This window comes from Chaetodon trifascialis, chromosome 13 (genome assembly GCF_039877785.1).
Source record: "Chaetodon trifascialis isolate fChaTrf1 chromosome 13, fChaTrf1.hap1, whole genome shotgun sequence".
NCBI lineage: Eukaryota > Metazoa > Chordata > Actinopteri > Chaetodontiformes > Chaetodontidae > Chaetodon > Chaetodon trifascialis.
Window position 1 is genome coordinate 13256949 of NC_092068.1, and position 24152 is coordinate 13281100.

The 24152-nt window shown below is 42.9% G+C and overlaps 1 protein-coding gene across 1 annotated transcript in view; it reads left to right on the plus strand.

Annotated features, from left to right (window-relative positions):
- Positions 1 to 24152, plus strand: part of dst (dystonin) — a 92272-nt gene that overhangs the window by 11631 nt on the left and 56489 nt on the right. Inside the window, exons 2-32 of the mRNA XM_070977439.1 lie at positions 851 to 912; positions 3338 to 3427; positions 7065 to 7142; positions 8235 to 8327; positions 14216 to 14382; positions 14503 to 14615; positions 14762 to 14868; positions 14959 to 15078; positions 15408 to 15503; positions 15600 to 15727; positions 17367 to 17460; positions 17561 to 17715; positions 17804 to 18272; positions 18778 to 18906; positions 19017 to 19094; positions 19188 to 19349; positions 19645 to 19749; positions 19922 to 20017; positions 20094 to 20219; positions 20312 to 20464; positions 20554 to 20708; positions 20852 to 20978; positions 21124 to 21307; positions 22017 to 22174; positions 22267 to 22445; positions 22536 to 22674; positions 22761 to 22954; positions 23062 to 23224; positions 23307 to 23390; positions 23548 to 23655; positions 23753 to 23851. Of these exons, the coding sequence (XP_070833540.1) occupies positions 851 to 912; positions 3338 to 3427; positions 7065 to 7142; positions 8235 to 8327; positions 14216 to 14382; positions 14503 to 14615; positions 14762 to 14868; positions 14959 to 15078; positions 15408 to 15503; positions 15600 to 15727; positions 17367 to 17460; positions 17561 to 17715; positions 17804 to 18272; positions 18778 to 18906; positions 19017 to 19094; positions 19188 to 19349; positions 19645 to 19749; positions 19922 to 20017; positions 20094 to 20219; positions 20312 to 20464; positions 20554 to 20708; positions 20852 to 20978; positions 21124 to 21307; positions 22017 to 22174; positions 22267 to 22445; positions 22536 to 22674; positions 22761 to 22954; positions 23062 to 23224; positions 23307 to 23390; positions 23548 to 23655; positions 23753 to 23851 (4211 nt within the window). The remainder of the gene's footprint in view (positions 1 to 850; positions 913 to 3337; positions 3428 to 7064; positions 7143 to 8234; positions 8328 to 14215; positions 14383 to 14502; positions 14616 to 14761; positions 14869 to 14958; positions 15079 to 15407; positions 15504 to 15599; positions 15728 to 17366; positions 17461 to 17560; positions 17716 to 17803; positions 18273 to 18777; positions 18907 to 19016; positions 19095 to 19187; positions 19350 to 19644; positions 19750 to 19921; positions 20018 to 20093; positions 20220 to 20311; positions 20465 to 20553; positions 20709 to 20851; positions 20979 to 21123; positions 21308 to 22016; positions 22175 to 22266; positions 22446 to 22535; positions 22675 to 22760; positions 22955 to 23061; positions 23225 to 23306; positions 23391 to 23547; positions 23656 to 23752; positions 23852 to 24152) is intronic.

Below are 24152 nucleotides of genomic sequence, written 5' to 3' on the forward strand. Positions count from 1 at the left end.
TGTTGTTTGTCCTGTGGTCAAAGTTCAGGGAAATACATTGGAATGGAGCAGTGGAGTAAATGGTCGTCGTTCACGTTACTGACTGTACGTTTGAGTTTTCTGGTGTTCGCTGAGGATCATTCAGAGGAGTTGTGTCTGGCAGACCGGGAGACGTGGAAGCAGTGAAATGAGTCACGGCTGTGGTGACTGGCCTGAATCCCGCTCTGCTCTGACAGGGGATAGGGGACAATCTTTAAGAAAAATACAGCCACGAAAAGTACAAGTTGTACACAAGCGTGATGACACAAGTGCACTTTAGCCTTTTCTTTATTATACGACTGCTGCTACGAGAAAGGAGCTGATTTTGGAAAATGCATATAATCAGTTCCCTTTCCCTTTTTAATTGCATCTGGTTTCACGTATGTCACTGGCCACAGGAAGTCTCGTTGCTATGGTGACGGGAAACAAAAAACATAATGTGGTCAAGAGAGTGCAGGAGAGAGTGATGTAATTCCAACCTCCAGGAAATGACATCCCTCTTTTTAGCAACTGGGACCTTTGGTCTTCATATTTTCTACATCACTTTCATTGAAGCTGTACATCCAGAAATAACTTTGCACATTGATTCTGTCCAACAGGAAGCAAAAGCTTAAGAAATGCAAATGAGCTGCTAAATGATTCAAGATTTAAGCAACTTAACATTAAGCATAATAACACAGGCTGCATGTCAGACGTATACACAAAGCAGAATTACATGTGGGCTTATCTAATGACGGCCTTCTTTAAAAGAGATTTGTGTTGCCCAAACACTTCATGATGATTACTTTGTAATTCACAGGATGCCTTTTTCTTTTCTCTCTCTATTCCACAGATGAACGAGACAGAGTGCAGAAGAAGACATTTACAAAATGGATAAATCAACATCTGCTGAAGGTGAGAACAAATGCGATCGCTGCGTGCCATTTTTCTGTTATCGTGTCATCTCTGTACATGAAAACTGATCATTCATCTATGTCCCATGTGTTCATATGGAAACTATATTCATTACAACAGAGGGGAAACCTATTTTCTTCACAGCAATCAGCAAACCATTTTCCTCCAACATAAACAATCCAGAAGAATTGGCAGTAATAACAATTACCACTCTCCATGTTAGGTCTTAACATGCTGACACTCCACCCAGACATTATTAAAGCTTGTTAAAAGTCATTTAGCATGACAGTTGCTGTTGCACGGCTGCAGCAACAGGTTGTGTTTTGTTGACTCAGGAATTTGAATCACTTACTGTGGCCTTTAATCTGTCTGTGGAATTTAATGAAACACTTCAGCAGACAGACAAGTGCTGGCATGTCTTCTCTTATATGCCTTTGTAAAAATGAATCACTATCTGGGATTCATGCTTAATGCTTTATGTGGTTCATGCATCAGTGGTGCATGGATCGCTACTGTCGCTAGAAGTCATGCTTATTTCTGTTATGGAAGGCATAAACGTGTAGTTCTGCGATGTATAAAATAGGGGAATTCATTCATTCAGTCCCTTGACTGTTATTAAAAAGCATAAAAAGAACATGACAGTGTGAGCTACTCATTACCAATTTTGGGCTTTGGAAAATGGACAGCAGTGATGTGATGCGCATGCAATTTACAGTGGTTAGTGTCTAGATGGTAGTTTTGGTTGGTCCCCCTAAAACAACTATTGGATGGATTTCCATTAAAGTTGTGCACAGACATCCATGATTCTGCTGTGTGTGGTGATGCCTCGAGCTTCAGCAGCAGGTCAGAGGTTCGATTTGTCTGTCTCAACAACAAATGGATGGATTGACGTCTCATCGCCTTCTCTTGCAATTTGGTGCAAACTTTTTTGCCCCCATCAGGATGAACTGTAATAACTTTGATGATCCCTTTCAGACCTTTCAGAGTCACCATCTCAACAAAATTACAATTTGTCCAATACTTTGTTTTATGACCAAAGGCCTGCAGAACTGACATCCCCATTAGTCTGAGCTATACTCTGTGTTCAGTGCTAATTTGCAAATGCTCAAAATGAACATGGTAAAACAGTAAACATTAGCATGTTAGCATTGTCATTGTGAGCATGTTAGCATGCTGATGTTAGCATTTAGCTCAACAGTACAACCTCACAGAGCTGCTAGTGTGGGTTTAGACTCTTGATCTGGTGTTATTTGATGAGCTAAAACAAAACTTCCAGTTATGTCACACAGCTGTATGGCAGCTACATTCTCCCCTCCCCCCTCCTTTGTGTTGATCTTAAGCCTGTCATGAAGGATCAGTTTAGGGGTCCTGCCAATTAGATCAGTCCTCACTTGATGGGGATGGGGCTTCCCATGGATCACTGCTGATGAACTGACTTTATGCTCATCTGTGTGTGATGTTTTCAAACAGGAGTCTATTTATATTTTCCAGTACAGAAATCATTAGAAGGATGCACAAGGCCCTCAGGAGCTGCTGGATAGTTGTTTAAACCTGTTGAACTTGAGTTAATGGTTTAATGGGAACATTTGCATTTCATTTCATGTTATGACAGCCAGATTTCAGCAGGCCTCAACCATGGTCCATGAGAATTCAGAGGTGCTGAGTAATAGTTGGGGATCTGCTTTGCTGACCCAATAACATAAGGGTGCAGGTCTATTTTGGCTCCACAGCTGTGGCTGCTATCTGGGATTACAGCGCTGAAAGCCCTGTGTGAAAGCAGGTCAGCGGGCAGCGGGGTGATTTCAGAGGCGCGGTATTTAGGACAGGAAGGAGAGATGGGCCTGCTGGAAGGTGAAAGCCTCGGTCCAGAGTTGCTAAGTGCTTCGCTTAAGTGCCCAGACAAGGTGTCACAGCGATGCCCTGCTCAAGTGTGGAGATGCACCAGTCCTCTTTTTTCACTTTGGATCTGATGCCAGTACCTGAATTTGGATATCTGCTCATTTTTCTTTAATTATTAACATTATAATCACTGTTATTATTGGTGTTCTTGTTGTTGGTGATGTTATGTGAAAGGTTACACGAGGCTGGAGCAAACCACATAACACTTATTGAAAGAGCATAAAATATACAAAAATGCAGCAAATTTAAATGTATTACAAAACAGTTTAGTTGGACTGTACATTACGTTGGCTCCACATACAAACAGGTGTACGAGTGCAAACTGCTATTGCAACTTTGTTTTTGAAAATCTTGATCAGATCAAGTGCAAAGCTATGCATTAATGCGACTAGTGAGTAAATACAAGAGTTCAGAGAGAGTGCAATATCCAACTGACTTCTCCATCGTAAGAGCTCTTATTTAGATATTAAGATTATGATGATATTTACTGTTTGCTCACATTTTGCTTTCCTCATCACGTCTGTAGGTACGGAAGCATATAAATGACCTGTACGAAGACCTACGAGATGGACATAACCTGATTTCACTGCTGGAGGTTTTGTCTGGAGACACATTGGTGAGTTAAAGTTTTTACTGTTAGTTTTCATGGTCAGTAAGTTATGAAACACTGATGATGTTCTTGTAAATGTGGAATTTGGGGGGTTTTGGTGATCCTCCTTAGTTCTGAGTTAGTTTCCTTTAAGATCAGTCTTATGAAATCACGAAGCATTCAGGTTGTCATAAGACACCAGTAGGGAAAGACAAAAATCCCCTCTCTTTCCCACAGAGCAGTGTGTCTCACCTTTGCATGACTGATGCAGTCGCCCTTCCTCCTTCTCACTTGCGTAACTGATAGTGGGAGGGAATCCTGGGATTTGACGGTCTGTAATCAGATCTGCTGGGATTCTGCATACACCAAAAACCTCATCCAGTCACATTTTTTGTGAATTGTATGCAGGTTTCAAACACATCAAAAGACTCTTTTTTTTGTTTCTTTTCCTCATCCTTTCTGGGTTTTCTATGAAACTGATTGATGTGCTCTCAAGTGATTAGTTGTGCTGTGCTCCTAGTTGTAAGTAATATGAAATAGGGTGTTCTTTTGGATGCAGGCACTTTGTGCCACAGTAGTACTAGTTGTGCACAAATAGCAACATACTTGATTGACTTAAATATGTTGATTACCTGCAAAAGGTTGTTGTCTATCACTCTACAAAAATGTAATCATATCAAGAAAAAGCTGGCAAGTAGGAAATTAGTTCTCTGGTTAGAGTTTCCAGCAAGTTCTTGGCAGTTGATACTCAGTCATTAACAAAGTTTAACTTGCTAACTTGCCTTTTTAACGCACTAACTGCCCAGGGGTTCCTCGATGATTTATTCTTTATTTGGATCCCCAGTGGCTTCCACAGAGTGGCCACTAGTCTTCCTGAGATCCACACAAATGCACCAATAAGAATGAACAACAATTTAAAATCACACGCCATCAATAAAACCAGAGAAGGCAAAAAAAGCCACATTCAAAGGTTAGGAAAGCGATCAATTAAAATGAAATGGTCACAAATCGATAGCGACAAAAAAATGAAAGCAGTAAGGACTAAATAACATTGATTTGAGATTCAGTTTGTATTTAAGTGATGTTTTTCTTTAAAGAGTCTGCTTTTGGTCTATCTGATGTAAGTGGAGAGATTATTGCAGGCAGAAGGTCTATAGAACAGCTCTCATCATATAATTTGTTCACAGATACTCACTTGAGTTTATTAGTACAAACATTACTGCATCTGACCCATAGCCAGCATGAAAATATGACATGGTATCTGTCATATTTTCATGCATATGTCATGGTTTCTGCAATGTGATGGAGCAATAATGCAACCATGAGTGGTATTTCTTTTGAGTACAGGAAGCCAGGCTGTTATGATGATTACAACACAGCTGCAGTGTTCACTGTGACATTGTTTATCAGCTCTGTCAAAACTTCGAACGACCAGAAAATGAACTAGAACTTTATTGTTTCCACATGTGGAAATATTATTATCATTATTTTGAGAAGCTAAGTAACAAAACCTGAGCGAGAACTCTCACAAACGTATGAAAGTATACTTGCATTTTGTAAATCCACGTTCCCAGCAGGTCACTCTGCTGCTGTTATTCAACCAAAAAGTTCAAATAAGGATTGTGGAAATTGCCCTGAACCTTGCAGAATAGCCTAATTCATTTCAAGACATGTAGAAAGAAACACAACAATTAAATAGAGTAACGATAGCTTCCTCAGGGACCACTTTTTTTTGCAAACTATAATGAAAATTGAACTTTAAATGGAGTTATTATAATATTATTAGTAAGCAATGTCTAAATCACGTTATTTTGACCAATAATAGGGATTTCTCATGCTCTCAATACTTGTGGCCCTGATAGATCAGTTTAAGGAGACATCGTGAAGGCTCAAATTCTGTATAGTTCAGTGTGTATACATGTGTCCAGTCCCTCACACATACAGTAGAGGACAGAGCTGCAGTAGACAGTAGCTACTGAAGTGCTGCGGTTATCCAGCAGGCTGTCTGCAGTATTATTTCATTTCTCTGTTAACATGTCATTCTTTCATCTTATATTAAAGTATGGTAATGCAGTCTGTGTACAGTCTTGAGCTCCATAATGTTACCATGCTGTAATGTCCCTGACTGTATTAAAACTGCATGTGTTCCTGTGTGAGGAGGCCCAGCAGTTACTCCCTCTCCTTTGTGACTAACTTTCATCCTCTAAGTGGCTATCTATTTTCTGTTTACATCCTGTTTTCCTTCTACCTTCCCCCTCTTCTGTTCTCCCCCCTTTATTGGTTTCTGTCCATTGTCTCACGTCCTTTGATTTGGCCGCCATGTGTGTCCATGTCTTCCTTTCTCCCCCATGTGTTGCCTTTTCGGTGATAAGCCAAGGGAGCGTGATTTTCTGAAGACATTGCGGTTGGTGAGTGGGACAGAAGCATGTGCAGTTGAGCAGCATGGAGACACAGTGGATGATGATAAGGGGGTACGTGTGGCTCACCCCCTCCCCACCCCTTTTTAACAAACTAATTCAGAGCGTGTTGTGGCCAGTTAACTGGAGTGTAGCAACAATCCCACTGTATGATTGTCTTTTTGTAGTCTTACACAATTGCTTTAGCAGATATTGTAGTTCTTCTGTGAATTGTTTCCCCTTTCCCAATTTAGCTAAATTTGTCTTTTCTATGCCACATTGTGTTTCATGATGCCACTTCCTTTGATCAGGAAATAATGTCCCAGTCTTTTCAGATAACACTGATGATGTAGAGAAATGTGCACTTGATCTAAAGACCCAGGCATCTTCATGCTCAAATTGTCTTTTTGAACATACATGTGAGACAGAAAAAATTTGGCACACTGGCCTTGCAAAGGTATTAAAAGATGCAATAAATGATTAAGGAAATTGGCCATGAAGCCTGGGTCTTTATATCCATTTCACTGGCTTTGCCCATCATTGAGCCATGCAGTCAAACCGCTCCAATCCTACGTGAGCATCAGGACATTTTTCATCTGCTGCTTCTGGGTAGTCTGCTATTTTGAAGCCTCAGGACGGCTTCATAGGTGAATGAGATTCACTGAATGAAAGGAGACGGGTTTTAGAAATGTTGTTGCTTTGCTACTGAGATGAGTGGGATTCTTCTCTCAGCTATTATCAGCTAAGAAATGCCTTTTGCTGCTGCTGCTGCACCGCAGCTCCAACGCATTTTCCATTTCATTAGCTCATGCTGTGGCCCCCGACTGTCCACGTGCATTCGCCTCAAGAGATTGGATACTTGCTCGAACAGTGCAGCATTTTGCTATTATTGTTAAGATTTACATTTAGCACCCGCAACACAGCCATCCAAATGTTTAATGTGTTTTATGTACACTTTAGCTGTTGGAGTGTGTGAGCTAGCTGGACTACTGAGTTCGTTATCGCATGATAAGAGCACATTTCTAGAGATGCATATGGTGGAAAATGTTCTTTGTATGCACAGATTATGAGCAGGCCTGCAAAAATGGCTTCTCATGTTGTGGTTAGAGGGGTTTTTTTTGTGTGTTTTCTCACCAGATCAATGGGTAAGAACCCGGAAGCATGTCCTGTGTCCTCTCTGCTACTAATCATTTTTTTTAATTTGTCCTCTGATGTTGAGAAGAACCTGATGACCATGCATGGCCCCTCTTCCCTCTTTATGTCCACAGCCTCGGGAGAGGGGGAGGATGCGCTTCCACAGGCTCCAGAATGTACAAATAGCACTGGATTATTTAAAGAGGCGGCAGGTACGGACCAATCCAAATGCATTCTCAAACAATTTCTTGTCCTCTCATAGCAGCAGCAGCAGCTGAAAGTCCATAAAATTAATTAGGAATTTTAACACTTTGACACAGGATGGTGAGTTATGTAAATGGTGATTAGCATGTGGAAATGTATCCGCTCATGTGTGCAGCTACATTGTATTTTGACAGTTGCATCATATTGTGAGCGATTCGACCACAAAGGCAGACGGAGGCAAGCGAAGGCTTGTGTGTAATTGAACTGGGACAGCCCCACCAGTGGTGATTACTTCACACTGCCTATTCTCCAGCACCGCACACTGCTGGACATTTTTCCATCTTTCTTTATGAAAACTGCAGTTCAGCTGCCACAAATGGTAATAGAAGCATTTAGGGGGGGGCCATCTACAGCTCCCATTAGTGGGCTTTCAAAGAGCTATGATTGCCCTCCCCTCCCCCACTACAGTGAGGATGTGACGAAGAACACAGCCTTGCTGAGCTGTAGCCAGATGTGACGTAAGGCTTGAGACAAAGGATTCATAGAGAGGTCACAAATGAGTTGCTGTGTTGTTTTAGCTGCAGAACATCACAGACACATGCATGTGTCCTCTGAGGTCATTAAACATACAACAATCTCACTGTTTAAACTTCCTTAAATCTCCCCCTGCAGCATATTGATTACAGTTATTACAGACGATCAGCCTGCTCCTGGATTATAGCTGCAATAAAACAATCATGTGTTGAGACTATTTTCAGATTCGTGTTGTTTGTGAAGTCATTAATTACACATCATTCTTCACTCTATGTGGCAGATAAAGCGGTCGTGGCAGGTTTATAGCGTTTAATTAGTAGCAAGAATTCATTCTTTCTCTCTTGCTCTGAGCCGTATGGTCACAGTGTTCCTTCACATAATGACTATTGTGCCACCTTGTGGTGCCTGATAAATGACACACATGAAAGTCAAAATAAGCAAAACACTGTTCCACTCTACTCCATTAATACACCAAATAAATGTGTTTAGAAGCTCAAGAGCATTGTTTTGACACTTAGAGATATTACAGATATGGAGTATGTTAATCAGGTGTTTCCTCTCATCAGGTGAAACTTGTAAATATCAGGAATGACGACATCACAGATGGTAACCCAAAACTGACCCTGGGATTGATCTGGACCATAATTCTGCACTTTCAGGTCAGTGTTTTCATCTTATGGCTTGGTAATGCTCATGCTTTTGATAACCAAGTAATTGTTATTATTATTACTGAGATGCTACTGATGAGTTCACACTGATGAAGGCTGTTTATTTTAATCTTGCATGTGTCTCTGTATCCTGCTCTGTGGTGATTTGTTATATTTCAGACATTTTAATGCAGAGCGCTTTCAGCAGGGCTTACTTTATGTCAGCGCGGCACAAATGCTGGCATGTTTTGGGATTGAGTTGTGTAATAGTTTGTCAAATGCCCTCCAGATTAATGCTTTTAAAATGAGTTCACATCCACACCCACACCCACCCAGTGGCTGTTTCTGCTTTTGCCCACGAGGTGTCAAAGTTGTGCAGCATGCATCACGCTGAATGATTGCTGTCTTACTCACTGCAGATTCTCATGTAGTATTCGATGTACCTGGCTCGCTTTAGTTCATGTTTGACTCAGCTCGTGTTGTAACGTGACGAGGTAACATCAGGTAGCTTCTTATAGCAGAAATGTCGTGGTATTCACAGGATGTATCGAAATTATATACAGGTGAAAATGGCCTCAAAGTGTCTTGTTTTGTCTGTGTAATACATGAGATTTAAACCACATTCTACTTGGCCTACAGCATTTTTACACCACAAACGATCTGTAGCATTACCTTGTGCACATATTTTGCACAAATCAGTACCACCAAGCATTAGTGTGCAATTACACTAATGGTAGCAATGGTTTTCAAGAGTTTTTGTGGTCTAAGCTGAGTTCCTACTTCCCCCTGATTCTTCTCAAAAATGTTCCCTCTCTGGAAATACTTGCCATTTTATTGCTGGAGTGACGCAAATGTCGAGTGGATGAATCTGCGTGTGCGTGCCAGAAGAATCCAGGTGTCCACCAAAGTATTTGAAGTATCTGTCAAAATCCAACAGCATGCAGAAACGTCATACTTTAACCACTTCTCGCTCACGCTCCCTCTGTCCTCCTCCCTCTGTGACTGTGCTGCATTGGATTATTAATATCTTTGGCTCTTGCTGCATGACTCAGTTGTTGGTTCGGGGCAGGAATATTGTGATCGTCTGTCAGACTTGCAGCTTGAGTTGTGATTTTAGAAGAAGAATGCATCTGTGTGACTGATGCAGTGAAATAATGAGGGATAAAGTAGTTAATATAATTGGACTCCTGCACTCAAACTCGCTGACAGGTAGCGTTGGTGATGATGCCAACACCTGCTGCCGTCAGTCTCACGCAAGCCCTGCAGCAGTTGATCCAGCAGCAATGGGCCTGTTTCTTCTTGATTTGGAGGCATAGCAGGGCACTCAAAGATAAAATGTTGTGCTGTAGTCATTGGATCCACCTTTGGCTTTATTATCTAAGCATGACTGATGGCAGATTGACATGCAAGAGCCGAACATTGTTTTGAAATTACCTGCTTTATACGACTGGCTTTGCCTGAAGTATGCAGGATCAGCTCCTGCCTAAAGGGGAAGGGTTGTTCTGGGAACATTTTTTTATTGCTGCAGGCTGTTTTTTTAATAGCTGATACTAAACTGAGTACTGACAGGATGTGTGTTCTGTTGTGTTTGACCTTAGCTCTCGCCCTCATTTCACTGCTGACTTTGTGTTCAGGTGTTTCAGACACAATCCAGCGGTTGATCATGTCTGTACAGATAAGAAGTTGATTTCATTGCATGAAGCTGCTGCTGCTGTTATTGTGTTCTTCACAGTGGCTATTTTCACCTGGAACATACCGTGGAGGACACTAGAGTGTAATGTGTATTTTCGTGTAGCCGCTGACCATAATGACAATGCACTGCTGTCAGGTGTTTCTATGCTTGTTTGTTTTGTCTGTGTGTTTTGCCCTGATTGACTGCCACTATCTGTTCATGTATATTGTTCATATATTCATGATTCATCACATTCATTCACTATTATTGTACCAAGTGAGAGCATATAAATCATATAAATGCTATAAACCATAATTCCACTGTAACATAATATGCAGAAACATAATCTAATATAGCAATAATACCGGCATTTGATAGTGTGATCATACTGTAAGCAGGCCATAAGTAGCAGCTGAAGTAATCAGCACACTGTAGTTTGAGCTGTGTTGGCTGTCAGGTGACTTTGACCTTAAGGGAAACTTCATTGGTGTTCAAGTATTGTAAGCTTACAGTGGCACGCTGTTATTTTTAGTGGAGCTGTGTGGTGGCAGTATAATTACTCTTTCACGCACTGCTTATTTCTCCTCTGCTGATAGCTTCCTCCACAGTGGGCTTGCGCCACACTCTGTCATGCCCATGTTATCTTGTTGTAATGGTTTTATATGGTGAATCACTTCCTGGTCAGAGCATTTGCCCCCTTGTGAACTGCGGTGGTGGTGATCTGTTCAGATAATAGTGTTTGTTTAAACCATTGGACTTAAGCCCCACCTCTGGCTCTGCATTGTACGTGGCTTGATTAAAAGACAAAGTGAAAGCAGTTTGTTGTCCAGCTCGGATTTGCCTCTGCTTCTGCTGCTCTCGTTGACCCACGCTGTTCTGTTTTTCAAAGCCTTTCTGACCGGCTGGCACTCTGTTCTGGTTCATGTAGCCAAACTTGCTGAGCCAAAGTTTCTCACAGCATAATAGGTGGCCGTCCCTTGTCCTCTCTTGCCCCTCGTTACAGGCACAAATATTAGGAAACATAAGAGGCGGCTGTGACGTGTGCATGTTTACTGTGCAGACGAGGCAGACTAGCCAGCCCCAAACAGGTCCGTCCACAAGCCTTTTTCATTCCTGCCCCACTGAGAGCTATAGAAGCACGAGGGCCATGTCTGTGTGTACATTTATGGCGTTTGTGCTGGATTAGCGAAGCCAGAGAAATGTTTCAAAGGTCAGAAAGGATTCCAGTGTCAGAGGAGAGACCTACAGTAAGACAGAGCATGCGAGCAAGAGAGCAATGCAGTGAGAGAGAGAGAGAGAGAGGGAGAGGGAGAGAGGGAGAGAGAGAGAGAGAGGCTGACCAGTTCCCAGCTGAGAGTCTCTGAGCGTCAATGAAAGGAAAAAGTCAACTCTGCTCTGACTGGAGCTTTATCTCTGGCTGCCGGGTTGTCTGCCACTGCTTATTGTGCGCTAGTTACACAGTGTGAAAGTGACTTTCTGTCACTGGGACAGATATTTGCTCTTCAGATAAAGCGGAGCTCTCAGGATACTTGGTCTGAAGACAGCTCGCTGTTGGGAGTTCAGCTCTGTCAATGGGTAAGAGACTACTGTGTGACTGTCAGTCATGGGAAACATCTGTGGCTGTGTTCGAGGCCCTAAAGAGGAATGCTATGTTGACCCGAAGAAAGCTCCACTGAATCCCGATTCTAAAGAGCTCAAAGGTCGCCGCTATTTTCAGAGGAAGAAGAGGAAATCAGAAGGTTTTCAGCCTGCTGAATCTCTTGGGGCTTCTGGAAGTGAGGCCGTTACAAGCAAGAGCATCTGCAGTAGCCAAGAGCCTCAACATGGTCCAGATGGAAACACAGGGGTGCCCCAAGCAGAGCTGGATAAACCATCAGAGGCGGAGACGCATCTTTCCAGGCAAGAGAGCATCAGCAGAGGTGTCTATGTTGGAGAGGTACCAGTTTTAATCCTCAGAGATCCCTGTAATCCATCTGTCAGGAGGAGGTTAGTTTACAGGTCGGGAAGGCTTTCCACAGAGCACACAGACAGTGACAGAAGCACATCCAGTGTAGAAGCAAAGCTTCATGGCATCAACACAACGTCCAGGGGTCCCTCAGCTAAGGAAGGGCTGCTTGTGAAGAAGCTGCTACAGCGGCAGTTAAGGAGGGCGGTTAGCTTTGGAGCAGTGGAGCACATGCTGCGGACTCTGAGGGGTAATGACAGACCCGGGAACGAGGAAACCTTTGCCAAGATTATATGGGGCTCACAAGCACACAGGAAGAGGAGACGGAGGGCCTACACCTGCTCTGGTTACGTGGAACGTCTTCCAGCTCCTGCCAAATGTATTTCCACCCAACATGAGGTAAACTTATAAGGTGTTATTTATAGCCATTAGGGGTATGATTCATCACAGATTAATAAGGGGTTTGGTTGGGGTATAATGTCACTTAAACACTGTGGACCTGGTGTTTAAATGGAAGATAAGCACTACAGGGAATAAGTACCCTAAAATAAAGCAGTTAATTTTCTAAAGCTCATTTTCGTATTGCATAATTGTAGTCGCCTCGTCAGCATGGTGAGTGTTTGTCGAGTGTTGTGTCATCATTGTGGTGCCTTTCTGTCAGTGTTTGCAGTCATTCGTGGACACACAATAACTCAAAAATCATATGTTATAGAATGTATGTGCTCCACAGGCATCACCTGTGCAGAAAATGAATGTAAGCAGTGCTGTGGCAGCGTGATCAGATTCATGTGTAACCTGTGTTAAGATATTTATGCTGCTCATCTGTGTGTAAGTACAGCAGAGACAGCAACAGGGTGTTGACATAGACATCAAGAGTTCATTCAACAGCTGGCCAAAGAAATTATACTTAGATTTACATGCAAAGCGGTTTGTCCCCTCGTCTTTATATTTTGTACCTTCATGGCTGCCAGACTTCGTACAAAAAGTGCCACATTTTAAAATCTGCTGGTGATACAGTGAGTCTTTTACAGGAGCAGAACAGGGCTGTGGTGCTGTAGTCAAAGTCTTTTTTTTGGGTCTATTTAACCTTTTGCATTGTGATGTGGTCTCAATCTGTCTAGTAGAAACAGACTCAACAGTGCTGTCAAAGTGTCCAGTAAAATTCAGCTCTTTAACCTTTAGACTAAGCATGTTCTTAAAGTCCAGATCATCCTCCGTTTGTGGTTCCAGCTGGACTAAAAGGACGAAATCGACCTTTGTTTTGGTGACCTGTTAATCTCCTGTCATGCTTTGGACAGGCTGGTCTGTGGACAGGCTGGTCTGTGGACAGGCTGGTCTGTGGACAGGCTGGTCTGTGGACAGGCTGCTCTGCGGACAGGCTGCTCTGCGGACAGGCTGCTCTGCGGACAGGCTGCTCTGCAGGGGGATCTTTTTCTTCAGGATGATGTTATTTGTGTCTGTTAATCCCATCTCATCTGAAGTGCTTCATATTCCTGACAATCGTTAACATTTTTATGATTGATGGTGGCACCTGGATGCACATTCCGCCCTCAGGGCCTGATAGAGATTGATTGACTGGTTGGCTGATTGATTGATCGAAGTTCGTCTTGTAAAATCTGCTCTCTGTCTCGTCCTGCTTTGTGACGTCACCATGTTGTGACGTTTCCTTTTCGTGTTCCACGTGCCTTCCAGCAGAATCGTTTTGTGATGAAGTGTTTCCATAATTTTGGTTTTTGGGATGCGAGTTACAGCAGAACACAGTCTGCAAAAGGTTGAATCAGTGTTACTGTATATGGTTTGATGGATAGAAACTCATGTTCAGGTGTCATAGCTGTGCTTTGGACCCAGTGTGGCACAACAACACTTAGATTAAGCTCATCTTAATTATCATTAACATGCTGTAAAACTGTCTATTACACAACTCTATCTCACACTTCTGACCTCCTGGATTTTTCCATGTTTAAAGTGTGTACAGAACTGTCAGTGGACCGAATGAGGAACCTTTTACCCCATTTACACACTCTTACATTTACATTCAAGTCTTATGAAATACATCTTTTGTCCCTGTGCAATGACTACTATCTTTGTGACATCTTTGCTGAGACATCAAGGTGTTCATTTAATGCAGATGTGTTTTTAAGGCTGTAGTTTGCGGTTTTGTCACATTTGATTGCATATTTCGAGGTCTTGCTGTTATTGTTACTGCTCTTAATCACAAACTTGTGGGTTCCACTGCACATTTACAGTCTCGTATTCCACGTCTTGTATTTGTCTTTGTGACAGATCTCGGAGATCCACGTGACGGGTGAGTCCGAGGACATGACAGCCAAGGAGAGGCTGCTGCTCTGGTCCAAGCAGATAACAGAGGGCTATGTAGGCGTACGATGTGATAACTTCACAACCTCCTGGAGGGATGGGAGGCTGTTTAACGCCATCATTCATAAATACAGGTGACATCAATGGAGCTGCAGCCAAGCTATATCATGCATATGGTGGATTTCGTGGTCTTCTGCCCTCTTTCTTTTCATTGGCACACCTTTTACGTGCCTTACTGGTCTCTCTTTCTGCAGGCCGGACATGGTTGACATGAGCCGCGTGTCGTCGCAGACCAACCGATCAAATCTGGAGCACGCGTTTTGTGTCGCTGAGCAGCTGGGGGTGGCCAGACTCCTGGACCCCGAGGGTGAGAGCCATACACGCTGTCATGTTGGTTTGACTCACAGCTTTGTGCTATGAATCGTGTGGAGTGAGGCTTGGATTTTGGCTTGAGGAATAGCTCATTGTCATGTGTTGCATTTGTGACCTCTTGAATTCTACTTCCCTTATCAGACGTGGACGTTCAGTCTCCGGATGAAAAATCAGTCATCACATACGTCTCAACACTGTATGATGCCTTCCCCAAAGTACCCGATGGTGTAGATGGAATCAGTCCTAATGTAAGCTGACGACATCGTTCCACCAGTAACTCCACCCGATCCAAGTGCTGAAAAATGCTTTATTGCTGATGATCCTTTTTCTCCAAACAGGATGTTGATATTAAATGGGTGGAGTACCAGAACATGATCAAATACCTCAGCCAGTGGATCAAACACAACGTGGCCATAATGTCAGATAGATCATTCCCCAACAACCCTGTGGAACTCAAGGTATTTTATTATGAGTTTTTTTGTGCATAAATTGAGTTTCAACTGTCTCATTTTGCAGAGTGCTTAGAATCTACATACAGTGTCATTAAGGTGAAGGACAAGTGTCTGCTTCAGTTTGCCCACATGCAGAGTCTCACTGCTGTAACTGAGACTTAAAGTGATATTGATGCATATGAGAAAGCAGCAGCGTCCATTTGCTGGGAGAAGTCAATAGCTTTTATCAGCTCAGGGGAGAGTATGGACATATGCTTTTATCCTGGTTAATATCTCGACTGATGCTTTATGGTGCAAGCACAGAAAATTATTGAAGTCTCTGCTTTCTTTTACAGGCACTTTATACACAGTATCTGCAGTTTAAAGAACACGAAATCCCGCTGAAAGAGAACGAGAAGACAAAAATCAAAACTCTCTACAAAATGCTTGAGGTATACAAATGCAGAACAGCAGAGCCTGTTGCTTCGATGTTTGTAGTCTTACACATTGTAGTGATGACAAGTCTGTGATTGCGCTGTGCCTGACAGATGTGGATCGAGTTTGGACGTATTCAGCTACCGCAGGGTCATCACCCTAATGACGTGGAGAAGGAGTGGGGCAAATTAATTGTTGCCATGCTGGAGAGAGAGAAGAGCCTGAGGCCTGAGGTGGAAAGGTACGTGCAGCCACGGAGTCTGAACAGCCTTTACAACCTAATATTACAGGTTACATGTCAGCCAAAGGTCACCATTTAACTAGCAGACTTGTAGCTGGTGTCTGATATGACAAAATGTGTGAATGTTTGAGGCAACATTCACAGATTTAAAGCAGGAAATATTGTGGCCACGCACAGCTTTTCTTTGTGACAAGCTTTTCATACAGCATGAAGATAAAGGAGCAAATATGCCATATGAGTCAGCAAAACAGTTTCTGAGGTTGGCGCAGGCGGAGCGCTCCAGCATCATATTGCAAGCCCGCTAATGTCTGCTGAAACCGAACGCCGAGGGTCAGTGTTTATGCCAGACTTTGGCTTTCTTTATTAAAGTAAAAATCCCCTCACTGAACGATTGCACACTATGATGTTTGCTCTATCAACATATTTTTGAGCTCACGATATATCTTGATCAGGTTTACTGCAGCCAAAGTGCACTGTTTGCATCTGATAAGGCTGAGTTTTGTTCTGCATCAACAGATGACGAGTGATTTGCATTAGTAAGCAAACAAGCCAAGTTTATTTACCTCGCACATGTCATACGGGAGGCGTAGACTCAACGTGCTTCAAAACACAAAGCAAAAGAAAAGGTCATACGTGACAAACACATACTACATAAGAATATGTTACAATATAAAGGTGTATGTTCAGAAGGTGTTGTTATTGTTATCGTTAAATATGGAATAATAATAATACTGACTGCTGTTTTGTTCTGCAGTTCAGGAACAGAATCATCACAGATTGAATATCTACTTTAAAAAAAATCAGAAATGGCAGAAGACAAAAGAGGCACGTTGTTTGTCATATGATGCTTCAGTGGAGATGTTTTCTGATATATTATAGAGTGACTGCTCTCTTACGGCAAGCTCAGTCAAGTCTCTAAGCTCTGTCTGCTGCTCTGCCTTCATCAGTGTTTGTGTGCAGTAGATCCTATTGCTATGGAAACTCAAATTTCTTCTTTTGGACTTGGACGTTCTCTGTTGACGATAGTTTAGACATGTTTACATCTCCATTCCTGCCTTCATGGTCTATAAACACACATATTTACAGCATTAACGTTGGGTGTGGTGAAAACTGGCAGAAACGGCAATTACAGCAGCTTGGCAGCACTTTATACAGTCTCAGCTCTTATAAAGGTGTACTGTCTCAACCTGCTGTTTCATTTTTATCCCCCAAGGGCAGCGCATCAATACAGGGTGGGATTCATTTTACACGCTTCTCACCTGGCTGCGCAGCTATAAATACGAGCGTGTTGAAAGCAGCTCCATCAGTTAGGTCTGCGAACGCTCGAGGCTGGGCTTCTTTCAGAGGGATGGTAGGGAGGAGAAATGTAACGGTGATTGTAGCAGTGATTATAGCAGCAGTGGCTTACCGTGTAAAGTAAGATGGCCTATTTGAGCAGGATCTCGTCTGTTAGCGACAGCAGCTTCAACAGTTATGGCTCGTATGACACCATCCTCACCGAGCCTTTACACGTGAACAGCTCAGTGTTTCTCAATAACAGCATTAGCTATGGATCCAGGTGAGCTTCCAGTGGGCTTTGTTTTTATTGACTAACAGCGATAGCTGTAAACTTACTGTTTCATCTTTTTGTTTTTTGCAGGCTTGAGATGCTGCAGCAGATTGCCAACAGGGTCCAGCGGGACTGTGTTAATGGAGAGGACAAGCTGGCATTGGCAAGGACGGCCCTGCAGTCTGTGAGTTTTGTGCAGTCTCTGTTTGACTTAACCTAAGTGCTGTTAAAATAGCTCAGAGTGTCCAGTCTTTGTGTTGAGTTTTGTCTTTTCCTCTGCAAAGGATGCAAAACGTCTCGAGTCTGGGATTCAGTTCCTAAATGAAGCTGAGATTGCTGGCTACCTTTTGGAATGTGAGAATATCCTCAGACAACAAGTGGTGGACATCCAGATCCTTCTGGATGGGAAATTTCCCTTTGCAGATCAACTTGTCCAAAGGTACAGAGTATATCCTCTAACAAGAATAACACACAGCATTTTCTCATGCAGTAAGAGATCTCATGTTGTTGTTCCTTCCTAATTACAGGGTATCAAAACTCCGGGATGACCTCCTAGTCCTGAGAGCTGAGTGTTCCTCTGTGTACAGCAAAGGTCGCACCCTGACAACAGAACAAACCAAAATGATGATCTCAGGCATCACGCAAAGCCTGAACTCTGGCTTCTCGCAGAACATCAACACAAGCCTAACACCAGCCCTTACTCCTGCACTCACCCCGGGGGGGTTAGGCACCCCTGGGTCCACATTCACCTCTAGCCTTACACCGTGCCTCACCCCGTCCTTGACCCCTGCCTTGACCCCCAGTCTGCAGCCCGCTTCAGTCCAGAGCTACATGGGGAGCGGTGGCGGCATGGACCCAGGCAGCCTCAGGCATTTGAAACACATGCAGATCCGCAAGCCCTTACTGAAATCCTCACTGGCAGACCCCAGCATGACAGAAGAGGAGGTCAACATGAAATTTGTTCAGGACCTGCTGAACTGGGTAGAAGAGATGCAGGTGAGAAGATGCCATCAGTTTGTTTACAACCATGATTCGCTGTGCAAAACATAAATAAAACAGGATGTGATAACTTCTTAATCCTTTTTGACATATACACAATTGAAAGCAGTTCATAGACAATAAAGGTGGCTTCATTACCTTCATTGATATTTGCAAATATATGCTTATTCTGAATTTGATACCAGCAATATGTTTCAAAGAAGTTGGGACAGGAGCAAATGAAAGACTGGGAAAGTTGTGGAATGCTCCAAAAACACCTGTTTGGAACATTCCACAGGTAAACAGGCTCATTGGTAACAGGTGAGAGTATCGTGATTAGGTGTGAAAGGGGCATCCTATAAAGCATGTTACTACATGGGCTCAGGAACACTTCATTCTGTTGGTATTTATGTTTCACACAGCGTCCCAAATCAGGGTTGTCTAATGTACTGTGGCTTCAAATGTGTGCACAAAATTTAAACTTTTTATTTATTCTTTTTTTTTTTTTTTCACTGTTTTAAAGTTGCAGCTTGATCGTTCAGAGTGGGGGTCCGATTTGCCAAGTGTGGAAATGCATTTAGAGAACCACAAAAGTGTACATAGAGCCATTGAAGAATTTCAAATGAGTCTTAAAGATGCCAAACTCAGTGAGGTAAGTGAGTGAAGGAAAACATCAACAAAACTACATGTTCTGTAACTTCCTTATAACTCTCTGAATAAAGTTTTCTGCGGTGGAAACTAAACATATTTTTCCTTTGCCAGATTCAGATGAACTTACCCCTGAAACTAACTTATTCAGACAAACTGAACAAACTAGAGAAGCAGTATGAGCGGCTGTTGGTAAGTGATCTGTCCCGAACCTAAACTGTAAATTCTATACGTGACTGATGTGCTTTTAGTAGTCTGACTTTTATGAATGTCTGCTCCTTTCAGAGCTGTTCACAGGAGCGGCAAAGCCACCTGGAAAGCCTGCATGACTTTGTGTCGCAGGCAACTCAGGAGCTCATCTGGCTGAATGAGAAGGAGGAAGAGGAGGTTGCCTTCGACTGGAGTGATCGCAACAGCAGCATCTCCAAGAAAAGAGACTACCATGCTGTGAGCCATTGACAAGTTTTTTCTAATTAACTGGAACCTAATCTGTGCAATATTCCTTGCAGACTGAATAACAAGGGCTTGTTCAGACAGTTTTTGGTTGTGTGGGTTTGGCTAAATTACAGTGGCCTTCATTTAATTAAACCATGATGTCAGTGAAGGGATTTGTGTTTTTGTTGCCTGAATGATTAACTTTGCAGTCAGTGACAGGATATGAGATTGTGTGAGAGGATGGAGTTTACTGTTCCTTTGCCACGGCTGGATGCCAGATATACTCAACTTAATGTCTTTCATACAGGACCTGATGAGGGAACTGGATGAAAAGGAGGAAGTGATCAAGTCTGTGCAGGACAAGGCAGACCGCCTCATGCTCAAGAACCACCCAGCCAGGCTCACTATTGAAGTAAACACTTTTTCTGTGTACTCAGCTCTGCAGTCAGTATGGCAAATTCCAAATTTAATAGAGGAGTAGTGTCTCCACCCTGCATTCAGCTCCTACAATGATTAAAAGACTGTAAAAGTCTTGTATTTTTCTGGCTGTTCAACCTGGATGCTGTGTCTTGTTTGTCCTCCAGGCATACAGAGCTGCCATGCAGACGCAGTGGAGCTGGATTTTACAGCTCTGCTCATGTGTAGAACAGCATCTCAAAGAGAATGCTGTTTATTTTGAGGTGAGTTACTGCCCATTTCCCAGTCAGTAGTGCGTATCTTTGGTCACATCTAATTTCTCACTCTTCCCCTGTGCAGTTTTTCAGTGATGCCAAAGAGTCCATGGACTACCTTAAGAGCCTGCAAGATGCTATTCACAGAAAATACAGCTGTGATAGAACGAGCAGCCTGCACAGGCTGGAGGACCTCATTCAGGAGTCAATGGTAAACAGATATGAAGCATGTGTGCATGTGGAGGTAGTTGAAAATAAAACTGAAGGAAACAACAATTGTTTTTTGGTGTGATGTGTCTCCAGGATGAGAAAGAGCAGCTCCTTCAGTACCGCAGCACTGTAGCTGGCTTAGTGGGCAGGGCCAAGCATATTGTGCAGCTCAGGCCCAGGAACCCTGACAGCCCTGTGAGATCCTCCATCCCTGTGAAAGCCATCTGCGATTATCGTCAGATAGAGGTACACACAGGTTCTCTATGCTGCATTACACCCTATTTAGGTGTAGATTTATGGTAAATCTGTGCTGTGTCTTATCACAACTCTTTCAGATTACCATTTATAAAGATGATGAGTGTGTGTTGGCCAGTAACTCTCACCGGGCCAAATGGAAAGTCATCAACCCAGCAGGGAATGAGGCCATGGTGCCCTCTGTGTGTTTCACTGTGCCCCCACCCAACAAAGAGGCTGTTGATATGGCCACAAGGTGAGATGCTAGGATTGATTTTGTATCTGGGTTAACCTTTACGTCACAATAGAGTTTATTTCTGAGTTCAAATGGCTGCTTCTGGATGCGTAACCCAACTTTGTTGGGATGAATTATTTATGTGTCTTTCTCTCTTCCTGCAGAACTGAGCAATTATACCAGAATGTCTTGGCGCTGTGGCACCACTCCCACATCAACATGAAGAGTGTGGTGTCTTGGCATTATCTAATGGCTGATATACGAGCCATCCGTAACTGGAATGTGTCCTCGGTATGCTTGAATGATTATGCTTTCCTTTTCAGACTCTAGCTGACGATCATTTCTGATAATCAGACTCAGTTTTGATGATCATTCTCAGACAAATGCAAAGTGCATGTTTGTCTTAATTACACTTTTATGTCTCTAACCTCTGCAGATAAAGACCATGTTACCAGGTGAGCATCAGCAGGTCCTGAGCAACCTGCAGTCCCACTTCGATGAGTTCCTGGAAGACAGCGAGGAGTCCGAGGTATTCACAGTGGCAGACTGTACCCAGCTTGAGAGAGACGTCGTGGCCTGCAAGGAGTACTACCAGGAACTACTGCGATCTGCAGAAAGAGGCAAGGCTCACATTCCCCTCCTGCCTCTCCCAACAAGGAGCTGCTGGTGTACACTGAACACAACACTATGAAGGAAACACATGGCTCTATAAGCCCTTTAAGCCTGAAGTTAATGCCTTGTGGAATTATGATGTTTTTTTTTTGCTGAATTAAGAAGAGTTTCCATGGTTTACTTTGCTGTAAATGAAAAGCAAAAACTAGGAGGCTGTTAATGTGAGATCATGGGTTTTAAATCAGGATCTGACCTGTAGAAATAAATACATTGTACTTGGTAAGTTATGTTGTGAGTGCACAGGTCTGTGAGGATAAACAGGGATAAATATAAATGCGTACAGTCATTTACATATGGGCCCTGTCCACTTTTCTCAGATAAGTCCTCACTTAAACCATTTTCCTAATTTGTGCATGACTTCACCTTAGCAGTGTACAAAGTACCACTGGTTTAGCTCCATTGCAATAGGTCCTACTTGGCCTTACACTGTGATGATGATGACACCTAGAGTTGCATTTGTATAGCAGTTAATGTGTGAGACTACACAGTATGTAGGCTCCAACATTCAAGGTTCATCATTCCCTTTGCTTTGAGGTCTTTCCAATCAGACAGTTGTGTTGTTAAATGGATGCAGACTTTTCTAACAGAGCTGTCCTGTCCCTGTCAGATCTTATGCTCTCATGTGATTATTTGTTCTACTATTTTTTTGGTGAACAGAGGAACACGAGGAGTCAGTGTACAATCATTACATCTCAGAAATACGCAACTTCCGTATGCACCTGGAGGCCCATGAAGAACATCTGATCAGGCAACTCCGCACGCCGCTGGAGAGAGATGACCTGGAGCAGAGTCTGCAGCGCATCACAGAGCATGAGGTACACACCTGGGTGTCAGCTATCATTTAATGTATCCAAGAGCTCACTGGTGCTGTTATTTTAATCATGGCTTTCTACATGGCGCTCTGCAGAAGAAGACGGCGGAGCTGAATAAACTGAAGGAGGACCTTGATGTGATGAAGGAGAAGTGTGAGCTCTTCCTCAGACAGGCTGCAGGTTCTCCTTCTGCGCCGACGCTTTCCTCTGAACTGACCGTCCTCGTTCAGAACATGAGCCAGGTCTACTCCATGTCCTCAATTTATATGGACAAGTAAGACTCTCCCTTCATAGTCTAGAATCAATCATGGTGGATATCTTCACTAAACAGATGAGTTAAAGACATGTTCTCTTTGTGTTGTAGACTGAAGACAGTGAGCTTAGTGGTGAAGCACAGCCAGAATGCAGAGGCGCTAGTTAAGACCTACGAATCCAAACTCTATGAGGAAGATGCTATGAACTCAGACGTCAAGTCCATTGAGACAGTCATATCAACACTTAAGGTAATGCGCTGTTGGATTCAACATTTCACCAGCACTGGCACTGGCTTTAGTTCATTTTGAGTAATCCCTCCTCCCTCTGATTATAGCAATGGCGGACAGAGATTGATGAGAGGCAGGAGGTGTTCCACGACATGGAGGATGAGCTGCAGAAAGCACGAGTCATCAGTGACCGCATGTTTAAGGCTCATAATGAGCGTGACTTTGACCTTGACTGGCACAAGGAGAAAGCAGATCAGCTGAGTGAGAGATGGCAGAACATTCACTCACAGATTGACAGCAGGTTAATGTTAATCACTTCTTATATATATATATTTGTTTTTTGCAACATTTGTGTGCAAGTATTTAAAGTGTAAGTATTGCTCATTTGTGTTAACCATTCATTTTCAGGCTTCGGGACCTGGATGGTATCGGCAAGTCTCTGAAACACTACAGAGACTCTTACAGTAGTCTTGATGAATGGGTTAGAGAAATGGAAGCAGCACAGCTAAAGGCCCAAGAAAACAAACCGGAAGACAGCAAGGCACTGGCTGAGCTGTTAAACAAACAGAAGGTAAGATGAGAATCCATTGCTCCACTCTAAGATAAAGACAGATGTTTGATGTCCAAACGTATATTTAAAATGTGTTTTTCAGGTCCTTGTTGCTGAAATTGAACAAAAACAGGGCAGAATCGATGAGTGCCAGAAGTATTCAGAGCAGTACTCGTCTGCTATTAAGGTAATCTAATTTATTTCAGCTCATTCTCAACAGGTTTTAAAATTGTTTTCTGTCCAATTGTTAAACTCTCTCATGGTTTTTCTGATATACTATGTTGGACCAAGACTGAGGTGAGAAAGAAACAACCTTGTAAACTTATTCGTAAATCTGTTTTTAGGATTATGAGCTTCAGCTGATGACCTTCAGAGCGATGGTTGACTCCCAACACAAGTCCCCTCTCAAGAAGCGGAGGATGCAGAGCTCCTCTGATGCCATTCAGCAGGAGGTGAAACTATAATTTAACTTTGGTAGGACAGGAGATTGGTGCTCTGCAGAGTATATCTCAATGACATACTTGTTTTTCTTTGTTTGATTTCAATCAGTTTATGGATCTCCGGACCCGCTACACTGCTCTTGTGACTCTCATGACACAGTATGTGAAGTTTGCCAGTGAGACTCTGAAGAGAACTGAAGACGAGGAGGTAAGACATCCATATTTTTTTTTTACCTCTTGGCTGTCTACATTTACAGTGGCTTATGCAGCAGATTTCACAGTTTTGGGGCTCTGTGGGTGCTTTAACTTTTTATGGTAGTGTAGCTTTACTGTTTGCCCTTTGCATGGTTCCTGTTGCCCCTTGTGTGCCTTGAGTTCTTGACTGTCAGGTCATCATGAGTAAGGACATTTGCTTCATTGCACAAAGGAAGCAAAGGAAATTCACAAATGTTGAACATGTCTGCATGTACAGTAACTCCTTATTGCTGGTGATGGTGACTTGCTGGGAG